We start from the raw sequence: 24,700 nt of genomic DNA, 5'->3' as shown, positions 1-24,700 counted from the left end.
ATGTAGACAATTTAATAAACTTGCACTTTATGCTTGTTTTAAATGTGATTAAAAGTACTCATCTTATTGTTTATGCTATTTTTTTTTATTCAATGGAGCACTAACCTCAAAGAGCATGCAAAAAGTCTGGATTGATCCATTAATTTAAAATAGTGAATAAATAATCTTATATTGACCAAGAATGTTCATATGCTTTAAAATGCATGGTCATGCTAAATTCACATGCATCTAAAAGGGGGGCAAAATATAATGGTGAAATTAACATAGTCCATTTTGATGGGATATCTTTGTAAGATAATTTACTAACAAGTGACACACTCTTGTGTGTAAGTTTGACTTGTGCCCTAATTCTTATCCACTCATATTCCTCGCCACTTATATTTATTCATATATACATTTTTAGTCTATCCCTTATTATTAAACCCTTATTTACACACATTTTTGATACATTCATCTCTAACTTGAGTTTCCACTTTCATGTCGTGATTCGTTTTTGCATTGCTTAAGATTGACCTTGTGACGCACATGAATGAACCTCAAATTCAAATTCTAGCTCCCTCTTCCCACTAGTTGTTATAAGCCATTTTGTTAAATGTTTGTGTGCCATTTTGTTATGTTTTTATATTTAAAGACATATAATGTGCCATTTTTTCATACACAATAATAAGACAAGGACTACAAGGAGTAAATAGTTAGAACACATTTTGATTTCTAAAGAGACAAATAGTTAGATCCATTTCATTTGCATATAAGGTGCTTGCATGTTGGTAAATGTTGTATTTGAATCTTTGCTTGAAGCCATAAAGTTGATCCATACAAAGATTTGATCTAACAAAACTTGACCTTAGTGATTAAGCCTATTCCTCTAAGGAGTTTATAAATAACACAATTCTTATAAGTGCATCAAACATCAAAGACCAAGATGAACATAGATAAACATATTTTAAAAGTCCTCATTTTCTCAATTAAGATCCACACTTTAGAATTCAAACACTGACAAATGAAATCACGTACAAGATCTCTTAAGATTCAAATAAAAATATTTATTACACCAGTTCTAATTTTAAAACAATCATACCAAGACATAAATTTTCAAAATTATAACAAGATTAATCTATTAATAATTCTAAAACTAAATATTCTATCTTTTCATTTGATTATCACATTGTTTTTTAACAAATTAAATTTAAATGTAGATTATCTCTCATATAATTAACACACTTGTTGCTTTGCAAACTAAATTTAAATCCAGATCATCTCATTTAATTACTAAATTTAAATCTAGATTAATTTGTGCACGGTCATTACATTCATTTAATTAGCCGAGAATATAGATTAACGTTAATATGAATTTCGTTCCCTTGCATATATGTAAATTGGTGGACTGAGCAAATTAATTGGCTATAAACTATATACAAAAAATAAGTAGGACGACTCAAATTTTGTTGTGCAGGAAGCTGTGGGGCGATGGCGATGAAAGAAATGATGGGATTGATGCAATTATTCTTTATATTATCACTGGTAAATGCAGATTCTTCAGGCTTTGGAACGATTCACACCAACAACTGGGCTGTTTTGGTTTGCACATCTCGCTTCTGGTTAGTTCCCTGTTGCATTTCTCTAGCATTTGCCTCTACTCTTTCCTCTGTGTTAATCATATTCAATTCCTTAGGAAAGGAGATCACAGATTGAAAAAATGCGAACATTTTGCACTAATATTGACTCCCAACCTTCCGTTAATGTCCAAGCTCCCCTGTCTGAAGAAAAGGAAGATTTTTTTGACATTACCAGATGGGGCAAACATTCTTGCTGGATGCTTACAGAGGAGATTTTTGGGATTATACTGTTTGCAGGGTCGGGGTGATTCCTCGTGTGTTTATATCTAATTCCAAGCTCATTGGGATCACGCAGCCTTTGGCAACCAATTTGTATACCCCGCTGAAGGATTTCTCCACATCCAAGCTTTCACCTTGCGCATCCTAGTTACTGTAGGTTAGTGTTGGAGCCCTGATCATTGCAGGCTCAAAAAAGGAAATAAAAAAAATAAATTTCGGTAGCTTGGAAGTAAGCTAAGTCTTCCCATGCCCATTAGATTGCTATTACAGAGGAAATATTAGAACCTAGATCAAAGAGAACGCCTACTTGGTTCCGAACCTGTGTCAATTTGGCAACAAGTACTTCTCATTACTTCTAGACCATAACCTGACAGATGCCTAGTTTTGGAATTTGAGGATGAATTTCTAAATTTCTAATACTAATAATTTTACATGAAATTTAGACCATTGAATTTTACTCTCGAAGAATTCGCCGAAATCTAGGCAATTAAGAATATTTAGTTAGTATTCCTTATTACAATTTTTTTAAGTGGGCTATTTCTGTGAAAAATTCTCAAAATCACACTTCCTCTAGAGTTACTCACTCTAATTTTATTAATCCTATGAGCTGACACGTGGTTGCATGCTTTGTTTCCGAAAAAAAAGGGCTTACATGCTTTTTTGCATTATAAGCAAGTGCGTATGATATAAGAGCAATACAATCATTATAGTGTGCCATATATCTTCAGGTCATTCAAAGCAATGAATTCAACAAAATTTGCCAGTAGTGTTGTCAATCCAAGTTATAATGAATCACTCATTCATTTATATTGTTCGAGTATCTCCATAATGTATCATGGGTCTCCTTAACTTGGTATGGTCTGCAATCACTGTTCTTTCTGTTTGTACAGTTAACATTGTTAATTTCTTAATAGACAAAAAGATAAATATTTGCCATTTGCAATCAATCTGTGGTCATCATAAATTACTACTATAGACATGTACAGAGCTTTTCAAGTGTATGCATGATGATGCGGTTGCAGTTATAAGGTCTTATAATTATTTTTACTGCTTACATTTAAAGTGCCATAAATGAAGGTATATCATCATGTAACAATAGAGCAGTGATGCTTGTCATAGATTTCAGGCTGTCAAAGTCCTCTAGTTTTGTTCCTCTTCTTAATCTAGGTGTAATGTGTGTGTGCCCTTTGGGAATGGACAAGTATATTGTCCATAACGAGTTAGATTCTTCAATTGAAGCAGGTCCTTTTCCTCAAAAATATGTTTCTCATCAAAGCGAGATTTTTGTTGTGCATAGTTTACTACAAATAATTTTTCATTCAATGTTTTTGTTAGAGGTATTCAAATCACAAACTTGATTTCTAGTGTGTGCTTTCTTCGAGACAACTCATTCGTTGCCTCCTCTGTCTCTTTCTACTCTTAAATGGTCTCTGTAGTCATTTTCCGTTTGCTTTTTTCTAAGTCCAAAGCTTGTTACCGTAATTAACATATCTTGAGTATGAGTTTTGGTACCAACATCTTGACTCTTGAGTATGGATCTTTGACTATTATCTCAAGTGTGGATCATATAGCACTTGCTAGGAACCACACAGGTTACCAAGAGAATGTTCAAGTATAGGCAAGTAATACTTTTGCCTCTGAGTATTTAGAGTGCTCACATGCTAGTTATTGTGAGTATTCTAGTTACCTGCCTCAATCATTTGAAGTCTTGAGGACCCAATGGTGGGTCTCTCATCCATCTTCTTCCACTTATTTGCACTTTTCTTGGAGATGATCCTATGAAGAAACTTGAATGAGTAGAAGTGATTCAAAATGTCATCCATATACATGTGCAATGAGATATGTGGGGATGGAGAGGATTTTGTCTGATTGAGACATGAGTAAAGAAATTATCATTATTTTTGGACATTTCCATGAAAGAATATATTTTCTGAATACTCTCCATGATATATCACGAGTAACTGCAAGAATCTGTACTTCAACCTTTTCGATAAATGATTTTTTCTCATTTTAAGATTCACTACAAAGAAATGAGACTAGCTGAAAAGAAGTTGAGAGATCTTAATAGCTTCTTGAATATCCGCTTTACTTAGAGACTTTTCAAAAAGAGGAGAATCATAAAAAATAAGTAGAAAACATTTTCCTTCACCACATATGGAAGAATCATTAAAGAGAATCTCATATATTTTTTTGTATTTCTTTCATATCATATTGAATGGAGGGCTCATCATACATAAGAATGAGTTGACAAACATATGCTGGAAGTAATTTTTCTTGATGAAAGAGAAGCTAAAAAATGTTATCCTCATTCTACCAAAGAAATCATTGTACTATTCCATTCGAATATCCTCCAAATATATTCATTCATCTATTTTCTTTTCATATTCTGATCAAATTTAGATGAATAGTAAATCTATTCAATGCACTGTCAAATGCATTCAAAACTCGTTTAGTCCTTTTTCTCTAAACTTTTTTGAATGTGACTTCATTTTCTTCAAAATTCTTTGTAAAGTTTTAGAGCTGAAAATAGATGTCTAATTAGAATCCTTTTTCTCTCTCTCAGTTATTCATGTAAAACTACAAAAAACCATTCATTTTAGAGGTAACCGAATTGACTTTCCATATTAAGGGCACCTCAACTGGATATTTGAGCAGAAATTACAACCTGTCGAAGTCAAGGTAGCAGAGTTTATAGTTATCCAGATGACTCCAGGACAGCAACTTGTGACAGCTATATCTTCCTCTATAGAACTCAAAATTTGACAAGTAAATGCTTTTTAGAAACACCTTTGAGTCTGTTTTCCAACAAAAACAAAATTTTGCTTCAATCCGACACTCCAGCAGAAAGTTATTGCCTCAGCAATACATAGTTCCTTTTCTGTTCTGCTGATGAAAACTTATCTTTGATACCACCTGCAGGATACCTGCAACCCTAGCAAGCGCAACTACATGAAATATATAAGTATGGGTGTATCTGCACACCCAAATTAGTGGATTGCACTTGCAAATTCTATTAGAATAATATTAAATGATTTTTAGAAGGTAAGGATTGCTTTTGTAATAAAGTCACCTTATTGACTTCATGAGTTTACTATTTTTAGTGTTTAGGGTGACTCATCATCATGTCATGTTTATCCTTTTGAATTTTTATTCTTTTTCATCCCCCAAACTCTATATAAGGAGATGACACTCATTGCAATCAGTATCCTGATATCTAATAGATAGTTTTGCATTCTATTTTGTTTCATAACATGGTATCAAAGCTGGTCACATAAAAAGGTTTGCAAACTGAAAAGTGTGGATTAATTCTTTTTTGCAAATTGTGACAGGATTTATTAGAGAAAATTGTGACTTTTGGAGGAGGTTGCAAGAGCAGATTTCTGTAGTAAAAATTGAGGGTTTTTTTTTGAAAATCACATATTTTTCTATTCTAAAACTCTTGCCTACTTTTTAAAGGAAATCACAAGGGGTTTTAGTTGTAAAAATCGTTGCTAGGTCAAGTATTGATTTGTGTTGGTCTTCCTTGAAAATTGATGGCAGTTTTATGAGTAAAATTGTGTGATCACATCTTAGCATCTGCAGGTTATTTTTGTGATAACATCGTGCTGATTTTTTCATGTTTTGTATAGGTTTGATGGCTATGGTTCTGGCTGATTTTTTAAGTTTTTGCAGGGCCGACTAGGGTTTCCAAACCAGCACCAAGGGTTTACTCACCCATGACCATCAACAACTAGGGCTTGTCATTCACTAGTTTAGACTTGAGTTAAGGATTTTCTGTGATGTTTTTCTGCAGACCAACATCCTAAAGTTTTTCAAAATCTTGGCAATACGGTATAGGGTCTGAAAAATTTTAGTTTCATTATTCAGGCTTGTTTTCCGAAAGTGGAAATTTCATTAGATAAATATTTTGGCTACAATTTCCACACCTAGAAAGTAAAAGTCTATATACAACTGATGCACAAAATACCCGTGGGGAATCGTAGATGGAAATGAGAAACTATCTATTGATGTGAGTGAAGTATTGAAATTGCAAAGCAAAGAAGATAAAGATAAAGTGGGAACTGAATGCTACTATTGCAAGAAAATGGGCCACGCAACTTGAAACTATTGAAAGTGGGCAAGTGATGTTCTTAAGGGAAAGATCAAGGAAGCTAATGAAGCCATTGTTAAAGATTCTCTGGATGCTAACGATGGTGAAGAAGTTGCTTTGTATGCATTTTAAAGAAGTCTAGTTTTTTGAAGATAGGTAGGAAGCTAGTGTAGACAAAGTTGAGAATGGATGATTGCCCTCATTGAATTTTGCAAAAAAAAATGCATTTTTAGTGAAATTTAAGCAATTTTTTAAGTTGCCAAGTTTTTTGCTAAGTTGCATTTTTGGGCCTTGCCACTCCAATTTTTTCAACTATGCTTTGAATAAGTTATTATCAAAAATATCTTGGTGGCATCATGATAAGGCTGTAGACTAGAGGCGGAGGCAATGATTTCTACACACTAGGGAAAAATCCTAAGAAACAGGATATAGATTCAGAGTTAGGTGGGACTTATGTGATGCTTTCTTCATTAGATAACAAAGTGCACCATCTTAAAGAAGGTATGTAGAATATTTTGTTTGCAGCGATTGAAGATATGGCTAATATTGACTTTGAAATTAAAGTAGAAATGACTAGTACAAAATCTGAAATGAAACGAGAAATAGATAGCATCAAGTCTGAAATAATATTTTATCTACAAGAATATATATAGAAGATATCAGCCTCACAACCCCATGTTTCCACCAATCAAGGTGGACCTTCCTAACTCACTAGTTTTGATCTGAATGCTAGCACTCATTTTGGATCTTATAACCTACTACAAAAGGTGGATATGCATAAGTTAGATGGCAAGCATCTACTTGGATAAAATCATACAAAAATGGAGATATTTTTTTTATGTACATTAGATTCCCAATGGTTGGAATATGACAATGGCTTCCCTATATATGTATTTGGAGAAATTCATTTTGTATTGATGGCTATATGCTCAAAGAAAGAAAAAGGCTCTCAATGACTTGGTCAATTTTATGGAGGAGCAATAGTTGCACTATAACAATAGTGAATCAAAGAATTACTTTAGCCAACAAACCAAACTATGACAAATAGGATTGTTTTCAACAATTCTAGAACCTATCCTTGCAAGTAAAAAGAATTACAGAGGAGAACTTAAATGACTTGTTTCTTGGTGGGCTTAAGGATCACATCCAACATGAGGTACACATGTTTAATCCTTTTATCATATTTGATTCTCTTATCATGGCATCAAGGCAGGGGAATTTTTTTGTCCTAGAAGGTAGGGGCTCAATAAAATAAGAGAGAAGAGCTTCCTAGCACAACCATTCTCTTAGCCTACTAGATTGGCTCTTCAACAAATTGAAGAAAAATGGGTAAAAGGGTTATGTTTTATTCGCAATAGCAAACATAGTTGAGGACATGTTGTTCTACATTGAAAGGCCCAATGAGGGAGGAGAAGATGAAGAAGTGATAGAGGTCTTCGATGAGTTAGACGATGAATTAGGAGATACCCAACCAACTATTTTTTGTTATGCAATTTTTGGAATTAGCACCTTACAAACTCTCAAGGTATTGGGTTTCTTGAAAAAAAGGCAAACAATATTGATAGACTTGGGTAGAACTCACAACTTCATCAAAAGGAACTTAGGTTCTTGCTTGAATTGTTTTATTCAAGTCATGATTGCAAATGGGGGTACAATTAGTTGTTTAGAGAAACTCCATATCATTAAACTGTCCATGGGAGATTGCTGACTAAATTGCCCTATGTTTGCTATCTCCATGGGTGCAATAGACATTGTTTTGGGAGTCTAGTGGCTTACTACATTGGGAACAATTGTGATGAACTTCTAGGATCTTTTCATGCATTTTCACTCCATCAAATGCAAAAAATGCTTAACAAGGGGGAAAAAGGGTTTGCAGCCCAATTATTTTCATTAGAAGCACGAGTCAAAATCATATACATCATCAGATCTGCAAGTAGTTGTAGATAGGCACTTGATAGTTATTGAAGATATGCCAAACATATTGCCTTCCAAAAGAGATCATGATAATGCTATTCAACTAATACTAGGGAGCTAGCCACCCAACATTAGGCCTTACATGTATCTATATGTCTAGAGAAATGAGATTGAGAAGGTGGTACAAGAGATGCTAGGTATTATTCGGCATGGTAAGTTGTCTCATGTCTAATGAAAATGGTGTGCAAAAAGATGACACTTGGTGGATGTGCTATAATTATAGATAGCTGAACAAATACATTATAAAATATAAGTTTCCAATTCTAGCAATTGATAATTTGTTAGATGAGCTAAGCAATGTTGTATATTTTACCAAACTTTATCTTTGTTCTAGTTATCATCAAACCAGATTTAGAAATGAGGATAGACATAAGACAACTTTTTGAAACCATGAGGGCCACTATGAATTTTTGTTGATGCCTTTGGCCTCACAAATGCACCATCTACATTTAAAAGTTTGACAAACTTTATCTTCAGGCCGCTTCTATAGAAATTTGTTTTGGTATTTTGAAATATCCCCAATCCAATTTTTACCAAGTCTGATCCAAAATTTGTGGTTATGTGCAATTGTTTGTTTGCTGATAAGTCTTTGACCAGCGTATGTTGGAAGGGGTTTAACTGATTTTTCTTGTGTTGATGTTTTATGAAAGATTCTTGAATGCTATATAGAGAAATTGCTGATATAAACTAGTATAACACATAACACATAAAGAAGGCAATTAAGGAAACTTTCTTTTGCTTAAAAGAACGATATATATACCATTAACATGATCCCATAAGTAATGATATAGATTTCCAGCTGATGGAATATAGAAACCAGCTCCAATAATTGTTAAAAACCCTAAATACACCCTAGGGTTTGATGCCCTTCTTTCCAAAATGGAGTGGCTAGCTGAGAATAAGCTGGAAATGGATGGAATTGACCTCCAGGAGGTCTGCCTTGCTAATAACTGAAGAAAATCTGCCCTCCAACTGATAATCTGCACTCTAAACCCAAAAGAAGGCTGCCAACTTCACCTTGAAGCTAAAAACTGCTGAAACCTGACACTGGGAGAGGTGGGTTTTTGTCCAAATCTTCGAATTCTTCTAGAAGTTTGCGTTCCTGGAAGCCCAAACCTTTGAAACCCTCAAGCTTGTTTCTGATCTGAAAATTGGAAGCATAAGAATGAATCCAAATGATAGGCAAAATGCCTTTTTATCTATTTTGGGGTTACTATTTGACCTTAAAATCATAAAATATCCTTGAGGGTCTAATTTCTCATTGTGAACTTTGCCCCCTTTTAAAAAAACAACTTAAGTTACTAGGATGGGGGGCACTTTTCACTATTCCTCTTATGTTTATTTGTTACTATTCACTTTTTACTATTCACATAAGGCCAACTTTAATATTTCAATTTTAATCATGGTTTCACCCCAAAACTCCAAACTAATAGGCTCGTAAAGCTCCCTGCTGAGCTCCACAACCCTCGGTTGGGTCCCCAACCTACATTGTTGGCCTACGGAACCCTAATAGTAAGCCAACCTCCACTATAGTTTGATACGCCTAAGGAAGGGGCATTACAGTCCTGCCTTCCCGAGATTGCTTGCCCTCAAGCAAACACCAGACAACCCGCTGCTCCACTTTGATTAAAATGCTCAAGCATCACAAACCATGAAGAAACATATTGGAATCCATGTGGAATAATGTACCAAGCAAATTAATACCTGGATCCCATATCAAAATGAAGAAGCTGTTGTAGGAGGTGAAGTAGGGGAATGTCAAATGATCACCATTAAGTAACCATACAAGAATGTAGAACATCAAGACAATGTGAAGATGAACTCTCATATGCCAAATAACCAACACAAATGGCCATCCAACTTCGCTGTTATAACTCTGATCAGCAACATTATGCCTGGAGTTGTGAAGCAACTCATCATGATACATAAGACACAATGCACTAGTCATGTCAATGTCAGGGTCCCAAATAATCCTAGGTGCATAATCAATCAATTCAGGCTGCCCTGTACTACTATCATGAATCAAATCATCAACTATCCAACTGAGAACTTCACTCCAAATGAAGCCATAAGTTCTTCCAACAATCAATGCTATCAGGAATTCATGAATGAGCCAATCTGTAGCTAGGAAATTGTGTTGAATACTTCTCCAAGACCTCCAAACAGCTGCTGCAACTTTACCTATATTTCCACAAGTTAGTGTGCCTTCATTGGAGGTTGCTAAGTAAATGTTTTGTGTAGCCATGCAACCAACGAAGTCCCTTACATGATGATCGGCATAGCCCAATGTAAAATTTAAGAAGACTGAATCTCCAATCAATAAGTACATCGCTGCCCTATCATATGAAAGAGGTGACAAGTCCATTGATGAATGGGAGATGTTTCTATTACTCAACAAAGACAGGCTTTTAGTGGTTGGTCCACTAAGTATGCAACCAAATATCTCATCAACTCTAGGTAGGGAAGGATCAACTTCACACTTGATCATCCCAACTTGAATGTTCTCAACCCAAGGTTCAAAGTTTGACTTATGAGATGAAAGAGAATCGCTGATCACAATCAGAGAATCAGAGTTATACTCATACCTCTTCAAAATACCTTCATTGTTTTCTTCTTCCCTTGGAAGAAATAAAGATCTAAGATCTGATTCCTTTAGTTCACTTGTATGATCTAACCGATTGCATCGCTCTTTGATCCTTTGAAGATGTTGTCTTGCTCGAACAGCAAGCTTCTTTGCTTGGGTAGCTCTATGTAACCAATCTTCATTCAACCTTTGGCAATGTTTTATATCAGCTACTTCAAAGTACACAAAATCAGACTTATGATGGATTGTATCATTCACATCATCATGTCCCATGCTTGTACATTGTGTACCATCAATTGTAGATTGCATATCATTGATTTCATCTTGGCCAAAGTCTGCAATATCTTGAGAAAAATGGGCTGCATCACTACCGTTATAAGACTCAGAATCACTGTCATACCTTGGTGTCAAATCTTCAATTGTCCTTTCATTGTAAACTTCATGCTTAGTCTTTGTACCTTGTGTGCCAATACTTGTGGACTCCTCTTTGTTGCTATATCCATGTGTCAAGGCTGCAATCTCACAAAAATGAGGAAAGAAACTACAGCTGTCCAAATTCGGAATTTTGGGCTTCTCTTCCATGCTTTCTCCGGAATCATTAAACACCACCCAATGATCATGCAAGTCTTTCCACACCAATGGCTTTTGTTCCCAGCCTTGTATGCCAACTTCTAATTTTTCAACGTGTAGGAGTGGTGCCAATATGAGAAGCAATGATCACACTAGTAGATGCATTAATACCATTGCCCTTAGAATCCAATTTATCACTATCCATGTCAATTTCATGTTCTTCATCAGTCTTTGAGCAATCTGAATGCTCATCAAACCTCTCGTGAATGACCTCACTGCAAGGTTCATGTGATGACAAAGAACTGTTGGTCAAACTCAGAAAATCATAATCGTGTTCAATAATCTCTCCATAGGCTACCGTACCTTGCATATTGCTTGAAGCTACAAACTCTTCTCTCGCATCTTCCACCATGAAGGATGGGACAGTGTTGTGACCAACCAAAGAGGCACCAATTGGATCTATACCTTCATCTAACCTCACTTGACCTTCCAAGTAGTTTGACTTCTGAAACAAATGTTCTGATTGGTTTATAGTTTCTTCCTCAACACTTTTCCCATCCAACTCATTTACCAACAAGCTATCATCAGCATAACTGTGGATTAAATCATTTGCCTCATGCTCTTCTTTACTTGCTGTCATGAAACCAGATGGTGGGCAAACAACGTTTTCAACTTCTATCATGTGTTTATCGACCCATACTTGGCTGTCCTCAATGCATTGCTCATGTGTTAATAGTGGACTGTTGATTGCATTAAAGAAATCTAAATTATGATCCCTTGAAGTGTCTTTGTTATCTTCAACAAGCTCTAACCTCTGATGCTGAAAGTCATATGCTGCCTTACCATTCCAAACCTGCATTCCCAATGTGCTCTTTGCCTCCAACCACAACCATGGTGAAATCATCATAACGAACCAAACATTATCATATTTCTTAATAGAAGTAGCTGTTATAATTGACTGATTTTCTGAATTATGCAATGAATTAGACATACACAAAAGAAGACAAAGATCTGCTATCTCTTTATCCTAATCCTTTACCAATTTGACTGCCATGTCTTTGTCTCTAAGCACCTGCAAGTAATCCTCTTTCATCAACTCCAAAGTCTCCTTGAAAGGGTGCAAATGTGAATGAGAGATACCATGCCCCATTCCTTTTAGTCCTTCCTCTCTTTGGGCTGTCCCAATGAAGTCTTCTAAGTGTTTGTGGATGCTATCCATACTTGACAATGCTTGAACAATTTTATCATAACCCATACAATTGCTATCTATATCACTAGCATGTTCCATGCTTTTGAAATCTTCAAGGGTAGAGTGCACTTGCATACACTTTGCAACCCCATTTAGTAGAATTTCATGTCTTGAAGCTTTGTCTTCAACATATTCAGTCAAAGTATCATCATCATAAGCTGATATATTTTCCATTACTAACCAAACCCAAGATGTAGTATGCAAAACAAACCAAACGTTATCAAAATGCAAGATCTTTGTAGTAAGCAACCTATTAGTCTCTTTGTTTAGCTTTTTAAAACAAAATGCTTCATAAGATCTTAACAATTGTCCTTCCACTGTAGATGATGCATGAATAACCGAAATGAAATCAAATATGTTCCGTTCCACACAAATGGATATATCACTTGTGGCTGGTCCATTGAGGGTGTATCTAATATCATCATTGTTTTGAGCCTTTAAAGGGCTCTCTAAATGAGGAAAGTCATAAACTTTATGATGCAATCTATTCCAAACTGAATTTTCTAAATCATACCTCCTTACTTCTTCACACAACTCAACATGCTCTTCTTGTGGACTTGCCTCAAGAAGTTCTTCCCTTGTATGCTCATCATCTACCCATTCTTCCCTTGGAAGAAATAAGGACCTAATGTATGACTCTCTTTGTCTTCTTGCATTATCCAGCTGAATGCATCTTTCCTTGACCTCTTGCAAGTGCTGTCTTGCTTGGGCAGCAAGCAACTTGGACTTCTTATCTCCTAGTTGTTGATTTTATGTTAATCTTAGCAATCAGATTGACAGTAAATAACAGAGAACACAAGAGAGACGCATAACACAGTGATACACTGGGAAAATCTCCCTCTTGGAGGAAAAACCCAACAACAATAAATGCAGATCTGATTAGATTATTCACAGTAGCTTAATACATCTTCACCCAGCTAGGGCACAACACATAACTTATCTGATATAATGCAGATCAGATATCCAAACTCGATAATGATGCCCAACCTGTGTGTGATTCAGTGGTCCTAGTTGAGATTTGCTTGTCCTTGAGAGGGATCGCACAACAAACACAAGTATTCGACAATATAGTAGGCTCAGCAGCCTGGGAACAACTTCAGCAGTCTTAGAATGATATTTGCCCAATCTGATTTAGGTTCGATAGCCCAGAAATGTCTTCGCTCAGCCTTGAGATGATGTTTCCAGCAGTAACATAATTCGCTCTCCTTTAGATGAATTCGCTGATAGAAGAACCTCAATTTGCTGACTTTGCAAGTGTTCGCTGCCCTAGGGTGATTAGCAGGTGTAGAGATTAGATGCATATGAGTGTGATAGATCTTATGCTTGATGTTCGCTAATCTCTAATCATACTTTGCTGATCACTGAAGTAATTCACTTATGGCAGATAGGAATGTGTTTGCTGAATGTGTGTCTTGTGACCTCAAGTCACTTCCTTTATATACATGCCTTTAACCCTTATGCCTAGGTTGCCCTTGGTGCCAAATGACAAATTTCAATTTGCAAATTACATAGAACCTACCCCAAGTTACAAGTTACATATTCAATAGGTCCCGACCTATTGAATTACAAGTTACACAATGAATAGGTCTTGCCCCATAACCATTATCAGTTACATAAGTTGAGCGCCCAAATAGGGCCTGCCCTTAACATTCACAAGTTACATTGATATCTATTTGGGCCCACCCCAATTACAAGCTATCCAAATTTGGGGTTCAGCCCTAAACATTAATCAATTATATCAATACAATTAATTTTAAGGCCAAGGGCCACATTAAAATTAATTACACTAGGGATTCGACCTAGCTACATTTCAACACTAGTGACCACCCATCACACATCCCTTGTGTCATTTTAACATCTTCCATAGTATGGTGAACAAAATCAGGCCCTTTGTGGTTTGAATCCACAATACATATCTCATGTGTAGCACTATCAACTTGAGTACCATCATCGGAAGACTCAACAACATCATTACCTTCATGTGAAATGGATGATGCTACACGCTTAGAACTGCTGTTGCAAAAATCAGAATAGGTGTCAAACCTTGGAGTCATGCTTTCAACACCTCTAATGGGTTGGTCCAAGATTGTAATCTCTTCCACTTTGTCTTCAACATGCTGAATCAATGGTGTGCTATGTTTTTCCATATGATCCAAAGTTATTTCTTCTTTAGGACTCCCACATGATGACTAATTTTTGCATTCATTGTGATCACTTGTAGGCTGCAAACTCCAAACAAGTGGTTCTTCTTCCTTTCCTTGTTCTTGCACATTAAACTCTTCACTTTCCCCAATGGCTTCTTTACTATCTTTTGAAATTTCTTTCCTTTTCTGCTGTTGATATGGACTTGAAAACATCAACTCATCTTCATCCTCATCGGGTGTACCCAAGTATTGTGTGAAAGAAAGCATGTCTTTTATCTTTTGAGGAAGAGAGCGATACTGGTTATAGCTGGCCATAATTGTTTCATTTGTTGCCAAGGCACGAGAACTCTTAGCTGTTCTTGTAGATGGAGATGAACCATTAGTGTGCCTAATTTTACTTGAAAGTGTATCTTCAACGTGCTGCAATTTTCAAAGTATCTTCTGTTGTGAATGGTGAAGGTCCCTCAACATTTGTTCCTTGCTAGGCACCTTTCCCCTAGTTCCCATTTCGCTGGCCACAATCACAACTCAAACCAAACTGAAGTGAAAACAACTGATCTTTACCCAACAGGCTGGCAAGATCATGGCTCTGATTTCACTGAAATATCCCCAATCCAATTTTTACCAAGTCTGATCCAAAATTTGTGTTTATGTGCAACTGTTTGTCTGCTGATAAGTCTTTGACCAGCGTATGTTGGAAGGGGTTTACCTGATTTTTCTTGTTTTGATGGGTTTTTGATGTTTTATGAAAGATTCTTGAATGCTATATGGAAAAATTGCTGATATAAACTAGTATAACACATAACACATAAAGAAGGCAATCAAGGAAACTTTCTTTTGCTTAAAAGAACAATATACATACCATTAACACGATCCCATAAGTCTGATATAGATTTTCAGCCGATGGAATATAGAAACCAGCTCCAATAATTGTTAAAAACCTTAAATACACCCTAGGGTTTGATGCCCTTCTTTCCAAAATGGAGCAGCTAGCTGAGAATAAGCTGGAAATGGATGGAATCGACCTCGAGGAGGTCTGCGCTGCTAATAAGTGAAGAAAATCTGACCTCCAACTGATAAATCTGCACTCTAAACCCAAAAGAAGGCTGCCAACTTCACCCTGAAGCTAGAAACTTGTAATGTCCCCTACTTGATCTATTTCAATATACTAAAATTGATTGATATTCTTCAATTAATTATTAACAAGTTCTTATTTATTTTCCTCATTAGATGATTAATTTCATTATTCATAGTTTTTAATATAGATATAGACCCTGCTATCACTTCAGTTTTATTGGAGAAGGGTTTATGTATGTTACCAAAGCGCTTAGAGACCAAATACAATAGGTTCCCTCAAAATTTACAGATCCAAGCCCTTACCTATCTTGGGTCTATACCCTCAAGGCCTATGGGTTGCTGATCCCCACCCTATCTTGGGACTTAACCTATTGCTTGGATTTAGACTGCCCCTCTTTTGAACATCTCATTCCCATCTTCTTAAATACTGACAGTAATAACATGATTTAGACTATAAGTATATTAATTTCTTATGTATTATGAATATATATATGAAATTAAGTATGACTTTCATACATATTGCAGTCCATATTAATATTACTATTAATTTTGCATAAGAACATTATCATGTTTCATATATTAAGCATACATTCTCAGCTCATCCCCATTTATACCACCAAGAACAAAGATGTTACTGCCTGTAATTTAATAACAATTCTGATCTTATCAATCCATGGTGATGTTATTGGATGTTTTGATTCCTTTCCTTTATATCTCTCAATGTGAGGGAGAGGTCACACCTCTTCATCATGCATACCCTTTGGCAAGAGACACACCCTTTCACCATTAGCACCTTTTGAAAGAGTGCAACTCTTCATTATTTCTGCCTTTGGAAGGGACATAACCTTTTATAATCAGATCTGCACTTCTCATTTTTCAAATTCTCCCCCCTCAAATGAGTTTTTCTTCTCCCTTTTATATCTCACGTTTGAGGGAGTCACAACTTATCATTTCATGCCTTTTGACCTTTCATTAACTTTAATCAAATTTTAATTATATTTAATTATATTCTTTTATATTTTAATTTTAATTTTTATATTTATTCTTTTGTATTTTAATTTTATTATTATTTATTAAATTATATTTCAAAGTAGGGACATTACAAAACTGCTGAAACCTGACACTGGGAGAGGTGGGTTTTCGTCCAAATCTCCGAACTCTTTCCAAAAGTTTGCGTTCCTGTTGAAACCCTCAAGCTTGTTGCTGATCTGAAAATTGGAAGCATAAGAATGAATCCAATTATCTAAATGTTAGGCAAAATGCCTTTTTTTATCTATTTTGGGGTTACTATTTGGCCTTAAAATCATAAAATATCCTTGAGGGTCTAATTTCTCATTGTGAACTTGGCCCCCTTTTAAAAAAACAACTTAAGTTACTAGGATGGGGGGCACTTTTCACTATTCCTCTTATGTTTCTTTCTTACTATTCACATAAGGCCAACTTTAATATTTCAATTTTAATCATGGTTTCACCCTAAAACTCCAAACTAAAAGGCTCGTAAAGCTCCCTGCTGAGCTCCACAACCCTCGGTTGGGTCCCCAACCCACACTGTTGGCCCACTGAACCCAAATAGTAGGCCAACCTCCACTATAGTCTGATACGCCTAAGGAAGGGGCATTACATATTTTTTGATGATATCTTAATATATAGGAAAACTTGCAACATGTGAATCAAGATTTGGACATTCTTTAACAACATTAGCTTTATTCTAAGCCATCCAAGTGTGTTTTTGGAGTCAAAGAGGTGGAGTACCTAGGTCATGTTGTTTTACATGAGAGAGTCAAGGTGGACTATCACAAGATCAAGACCATAGTAGAATGGAAGATGCCTAGATCCCTCAAGAACCTATGGGGTTTCTTAAGGCTTATTGGTTGTTATCGCCATTTTAAAAAAAATATGTAGTATGGTAGCACCACTCATGATTTATTGAAGGATTCCTTCTAGTGGAATGAAGTAGCCATTAGGGAATTTGAGAATATTGTGAAAGCCATGTGCACAACTTTAGTTCTAGCTACCCTAGATTTTTCTAAAACCTTCATTATGGAATGCTATGCTTCTGGGTTTGGCATAGGAGCAATACTGATGCAAGAGGAAAGTTCTCTAGCATTTGAGACTTGCCAACTCAAAGGTAAGCATTTGCTGAAGCCTGTTTATGAGAAGGAAATGATGGGTATTTTATGCTATCTCCCTCAGTTCTATAAGGATTTTGCCTATTATTGTTCAAATTCTGTTGCAACTTGTTTGCACAAATGTGTCAATTGTGATTATTTTGTTAAGGTCTTGGTTGAAACGATATAAGTAAGAGAACAAGTCATACAATCTCTATCTAATATATCTGTCAAAGACATATAAGATTACTGAATTGATGTATTCCCTTTTAATTATTGAAGTATTATGAATATTCACAAGCCGATAGGACTAAGTTTCTGACATATAATGTATTTGCAATCAATTAAAGAGGTTACTGATCTTCTCTTACTATTCGTCATAATATGATTGCTCTTCCTAAAGACTTCTTTATGACCATGCGTTTTTGAGTAGTCACGTGGTCTGGTTGTTATGTTTGATCGCTCTGCCTGTATTATTATCTTATAACCCTGCAATCCCTGGGCGCTGTCTCTGCTTAATTGACTCTCTACACATGCATCCTTAGTCTTGTAAATGGGTATCAATACCACCTCACTTGGCTGCTTAATGGCTCTTCTGAGCACTGTAGTATGAAACAAGTCCAGTCAACAATTATTTGATGTCTTGGAAGAAGCTTATGATCCTCTAGTAATATCTCTTCAGGCGGTCATGATGTGAGGAGTTGTATCTCCTCAATCATGTCTCTTCGACGATTTTAACTAATCATGCTTTTAATCGGACTTAACTAATCACCCTCTTTGATCAATCTGATTTGTTCTTCATTATGACAGCGATACTCTTAATTATATCGCTCTTCACATCGAAGGAAGGCATTGTGCGATTTGTTATTAGTTTGGTGGGGTTATTACATTTTACAGGCAGTCAACAAATGGAGACGTTAGCTATTGGGAAGACACTTTAAGGTAAAAATAAACCATGATAGTCTTAAATAATTCTTGGAATAGAGGTCTGAAGAACAGCAAAAATGGGCGAAGAAGATGTTGGGATATGGCTTTTAAATCATATACAAGAAAGGAAAGGAGAATGCTGTCTCGTAGCTGGGCATGTAGGTTCCTTAAAAACTTATCGTAGAACCAAGCATGATTTCTTTTGGGATGGGCTCTGTTCTGGCTGTCTATTATAAAAATGAAAATGAAAAGTAATAAGATTATCTAGTGCAACATCCCAGTGGTGAAAATCAAGAACCAGATTGCTCTCTGAATCTCTATATGTTTTTATCTTTCAAAGAATCTTGTGACATCTTTTCTACAGAGCTTTTACGTTCGTACTCTGCTGCAGGTTCAACTATCGTCATATGGCCAATACATTGTCCCTATATCGGTAAGTTGGTTTTTTTATGCTTCATTTGTAACTGTTCTTTTTCCAAATTATGTAATTCCAAATTATTTTATTGAGTGATGTGTATGTTTTGATAAGGGTTTTTTTTGCTTGTGATTTTTCAATTTACAGGACAGTAAAAAGACTAGGAATACCCGATGAGAGGATTATCCTTATGTTGGCAGATGATATGGCTTGCAATGCTAGAAATAGCCATCCTGCTCAAGTTTTCAACAATGAGAACCACCAGATTAATCTATATGGGGACAATGTTGAGGTGATTTAGCTATGTCAATAACAAATTGTTGGGTATTTTTATACTATTATTTGTATGTGATGTTTCTAGTTTTCAATGATTTGTTTTCTCCACTATAATTCTATCATATTCAGGTTGATTATAGAGGCTATGAGGTGACCGTTGAGAATTTTCTACGTGTCTTGACTGGTCGACATGAACCTGCTGTCCCACGTTCAAAGCGCCTCTTGAGTGATGAAGGAAGTCACATTCTTCTATACATGACAGGGCATGGTGGTGATCAGTTTCTGAAGTTTCAAGATTCTGAAGAGATTCAAAGTCATGATCTAGCTGATGCAATTGAACAAATGCGAGAGAAACGTAGGTGAGCTTCTCTTACTATTTGGTTACATTTACAGTGAAGTTTCTAGACTTTGAAGATGACAAAACAATTCAACAGCATAGAAATGCAGTTTTGGAGTGTTTCTTTAGCGTTACTGTTATTTATGTGTTAAATTAATTGATTTAAGGAGTGCTTGTTCACACATTTTGTATAAAAGACTTGTTTGATTGATAGTAAGCAGTTTTGGTTTCTTCTGTCCATGTAATTCTCTTCTTCTTCTGTGGCTTGTGAATAGATTTAAGGAGTTGATGATAATGGTAGATACTTGTCAAGCTGCAACACTTTATTCTCAGGTTTGCTTTTGCCTTTAGCTTTATGATTCAAAACTTGGTGTCAGATTTGGGCATCACTTTACTTTTTGTAACTTTGTGCTATAATCATATTATCTTGTGTAAAAATCACAACTTATTGTCTTTTGCATCTGGAACTCATAAACATGTTTAAATCATTAGCTTAAAGGAATCCATATAGATAGATTTCTTATCTGCAAGGAAATGTGTATAACGTTGTAAGGTAGGTGCTATTAATGGCCCTTGAGAACATCAACAGGCTCTACATGTGATAGCAACAAACACCCAACCTTTAAAGGGAAGAAGCTGGATGCCTCTTGTTGGGCTTATAGGACTGCATTTAAATATTATTTAATTGTGTTGACCTTTTTATTAGACATGGTTTATTGAAGTATACGTTATGATGTAGTTAAAGTCAAAGACTTCAGGTACCTCCCAAGAGTTTCATCAATATGTTGCTCTCTGATTGAATATTTAATGTAGACATTTCTATAATTTTGATCATCAGTTTTCATGCAGTAGAATCACATTTATATATCTTTCTGCCATAATTATCTGCTGCTTATGCTTATGCATGCGATTGCTTAATTGTTCTTATCTGTGTAAAACATCCATGAATACTGCTGTAAAAAAAAGATTTTCGCCCTTGAGTGGCTGTACATTGTGAATCTGATATAGAAGCAGGGCTAAAGGTGCCAACAAAAAGAGGGACACCAGAAATAACACACATTATATATGCAGGTATGTCCACTTGTGGAGAAAGAGTTCATCCCAGGACATTACCATTAATTAAATCAAAATCACAGGCTTCCTGTTAGAAGTAGATCTGATCTCTTCACAGTGAGGGTATTTATTGGTTGAAACTCAAAGTCCATTTGCAGGATATGAGAAAGTAGGTGACATGCAGGATTCAGGGCCAGTTGTCTATACCAGATGTTTGAAGCAAGGGCAGAACAGGGAAGGTCAAAAATGTTGATTTTAGGCAATCAGATGTTGATCTAGTTACTTAAATTATAAACAGACTAAGACTAAGCAGAAATAATGATAAAAGCACACAACACAAGACACAAGTACCCTGGGAAAACCTCCCTCTTGGAGGAAAAACCCAGCATCAAAGATTCAGATCAGTTCCTTTATTCATAAGCAGATCACATGAATCAGATTACTTATCTGATTGAGTGCCAATCTAGGGCAGATTGAACCTAGTATATGCAGCTGTAGTATGTCTTCAGAGAGAGCAGAATATCGACACCACTTGAAGAAGGAGATCACTGAAGTATAGAGCACCACCTCGCCCAGCAAGTTGTCCAATGGATTCGCTCAAGGATCAGATAGACTTGCAGCAGCATGAAGATATGGATTGCTCTCTAACCCCAAGTTCGCTGACTGAATTTTCATAAGGCTAACGGCACTTGATAAAAGATGTTTGTTGTGTAGGATGAATCTTGTTTATATACAAGATTCATGTTCAAGTTTTCCAAGTTGGCTTTAACCAAATTCCCTTTATTTTACATATTTTCACTTTTGGTGCCTAATTTGAGGCCTACATAACTTACAAGTTGTGATACGTTTCCTTTTGGGCCCAGCCCTATTAGACATGAATTGCTTAACCACACGTTACATTTGGTCCCAGCCCTATTAGACATAAATCGCTTAACCTTTTTACAATAAGATAATATTTTAATTGCCACAAGGCAACATTAAAATATGATCTGAACTAGCTAAACATTTCAACAAAAAAATCAGGCACCGAAGAGGCAAAGAGGGAGCTTAAGCATTCTTTTGTCCCCAAACCTTCAAGATCTAGAGGTGGCTAAAATCAGCATGTGTCTTTGCCTGTGCTTGAACTGAGAAGCTTGAAGGAACGCTAATTGAAAATCAGATGATAAAATTAATGTTGATTTATTTACAAACATGTTGGAAGGATCAGCTACAAAATGGTTTTATCATCATACTGATGAAAGCAAGGAAAAATGGGAAATTTAAAAAATAGAATATTAGAAAGAATTTGAAAAATGGCATCCAAATGAGGAGATTATTGAGTTAAGAGTCTTTAAAACATGGAACACAAGATTCTGTTAAGGACCATAGTTGGAGGATGTTGGAATTAGCACAAACACTGTCTATACTTAAAGTATTAAACCATAGGGAGATAAATTCAATAAGTAATTTGTAAAAGGTTTATGGTAAAGCTTCTGACAAAATCTCTGTATTGTACTAATATGTAGTTACAAAGAAACTTTAAACTGTATGCTAGATATGGACCAAAATTTGTTAGATGGATGAGAGTTTGAAGATAATAACGAGGAATATTTTGGGTTACAAATGCTGCAAATTTTTTAAAAAATGATGCAAGATAAGCTCTAATCTGTAGAAATGCGAATATGGTGTTTAAAATGTCTTACCAAAGGACATAGAGAAGATGAATGTCCTGTAAAACATTGTTGAATTTACAATGTCAAAATACATGATATATGAGATTTATGCTTTCAATTTAAAAATAAATCCATAAGAGGATGCGCACAACATGTTGGCACAAGAAATGTTTTCTGGTAAAGGTTATAAAAGCAATTGAAATCAAAGATAACAAAATAACAATACTAATAGTGTGCCATGAGCCCCTATAGCACACTATTAGAAGGGGCAATCCATTATCTAATTTTGTAAATGTGACAATGGGGGCATGTTGCAGGAAGATGTTTCTGAAATGCAACCCACTCCAAAAAGTGTACTGGATTTGGTCTCAAAAACCACTTGGATCAAGAAGAGTGTGTTATGGCTGTCACTAGAGCAGCCCAAAAGAAAGAAATAGATGTGATTGCAGATAGCAAGAATGTAGGAAGATGTTTGTTATAGTTAGCATTTGATGTCTATTTTAATGTTTCAATAATATTGGTTATTTGACTATGTACTAATTTTTTGTTGGCTTCGAGTCATTATAAGTGTTGGTTGGTTGACGATTGTGTTCCTCTTGGCAATTGTTGGGGTCCTCTAAATATATTGTGTATCATCAAGGAAAGTAGTATGAACTGGTTGTATCAACTGCAATGTGTGGTTGACCATCTTTGGTCTTCTTCTATAATATTTTCATGTGTGAATAAAATAAATATTTTACTCTTGTATCTGGTATGCATTGTCATCTCTATTATTAATTTGGGTATTTAAGTCATCAGATCTAGCAATAAACATTTGTCATTCTATCCTTAGAAGAAATTGGGTCAAATTTGAGTGATTCATGCCCTTAGATCCCAATAAAGGTGAGCAGAGGCCACAAGGTGGTCAAGACCATAGTTTGCAGACTCGGACTCGGAGAGTACTCGACAAGCCTAATTTTTTTGACTCGGCAAAAACTTCGTGAAAATTTGGCAAAGACTTGGCAAAAACTTGCTAACTTAAAAAGTACTAAAATCTCTTCTAAAAACACTTTTTTTTTTCAAAAATTTAATTACAAATTGTATCAAATGAGTCTTAAGTATTTCCAATTCTCCCAACAAGATAAATTATTTGTTATTATAATTAATTTATATATTTTAATAACTATTATTATTAAATTTGTTTATTAGTATTAAAATTTATATGTAATTTTTTTAATTAATTACTATTAAATTCACATATATCTAATAATCTACTAATAATATTAAATTTTTATTATATAGAATCTATGAATGATATATATATATATAATTAATGTTGTGGAAGAGAAGGAAAAAACATTATCTACTTGTCATGGTGACCCATTTTTAGTTATCAAAAAATCGTGTGGAGGGCACCTGTGAAATTGCGTGGAGGGTATTGTGAAATCACATCTCTTTCTGAGGTCAATGAATGATATTATATATATATATATATATATATCTATATGTAATTGATGTTGTGTAAGAGAAGGAAAAAAAATTCTCTACCTGCCACTGCGACCCATTTTAGTTATCAAAAAATCGTGTGGAGGGCACCTGTGAAATCGCATGGAGGGCACCTATGAAATTGCATGGAGGGCACCTGTGAAATTGCGTGGAGGGTCCCTGTTGATGTGTTTTTCATGCACATGCGAACACAGAATAAAAAAGTATCTTATCCTCTCTTGATCAAAGTTTCTCAAATGCTGAAGATTGGCTAAAGCATCACTTGAGACAACTCAAAGGTTCATGAATGTCGGGTCACAACATGTGGATAAGCACAATTGATCGTTGTGTTTGCTGTTTCATCAAGGGGCCTTACGTATTCTTAAGATATGAATGCTCAAGGAATGGTGTTTAAGTGATATGCAATGAAGCTCTATTACTACTACTACTAGACGTTTATCAAAAAATAGCAAAAGGATAGGGTTGAGAGATGCTAAAACTGTATCTAGGAATGCAAGGATGGAGGATGATCTTAGTGGAACTCAACTAGTCTTAGTTTTGCCAAACAAGAACAACTCCACTAAGGCTAATGCAATCTTCTAAGGAGATCAAATGATTTTCAAATTATTATCAAGCAAAGACACCATTAATCAGATGCATATCAATGATTAAATAACAATTGAACTTAAGCACATTTAAATATTCTAGTTGACCACACAAGGCATATTTGCAATCAACAAACAGCTAGTGGTATGGATTAAGAGTTCCAACATAAATCATACACAACATTCTATCATTCAATTCTAATACTTAAACAAAATTCTAAAACTTGGATTGAGAAGATGAATAACCATGCATATGCTCCAAATATTAAGTAGAAAGCACCACACTTCAATGTCTTTATTAATCCAACAACAAAATAGCAACAATTGTTCAAGTTCCTCT

The 24,700-nt window shown here is 35.3% G+C and overlaps 1 protein-coding gene across 1 annotated transcript in view; it reads left to right on the top strand.

The window, feature by feature from the left end:
• The first annotated feature begins 1,380 nt into the window (after positions 1 to 1,380).
• LOC131046592 (uncharacterized) overlaps positions 1,381 to 24,700 on the top strand; it is a 133,734-nt gene continuing 110,414 nt past the window's right edge. Inside the window, exons 1-5 of the mRNA XM_057980369.2 lie at positions 1,381 to 1,598; positions 18,950 to 18,991; positions 19,121 to 19,265; positions 19,379 to 19,608; positions 19,862 to 19,919. Of these exons, the coding sequence (XP_057836352.2) occupies positions 1,468 to 1,598; positions 18,950 to 18,991; positions 19,121 to 19,265; positions 19,379 to 19,608; positions 19,862 to 19,919 (606 nt within the window). The 5' untranslated portion in view covers positions 1,381 to 1,467. The remainder of the gene's footprint in view (positions 1,599 to 18,949; positions 18,992 to 19,120; positions 19,266 to 19,378; positions 19,609 to 19,861; positions 19,920 to 24,700) is intronic.

The sequence above is a fragment of the Cryptomeria japonica genome, chromosome 9 (genome assembly GCF_030272615.1).
Source record: "Cryptomeria japonica chromosome 9, Sugi_1.0, whole genome shotgun sequence".
Classification (NCBI taxonomy): Eukaryota; Viridiplantae; Streptophyta; class Pinopsida; order Cupressales; family Cupressaceae; genus Cryptomeria; species Cryptomeria japonica.
Note: the sequence above shows the minus strand (reverse complement) of the source record. Positions and strands in the feature narration are given on the sequence as shown.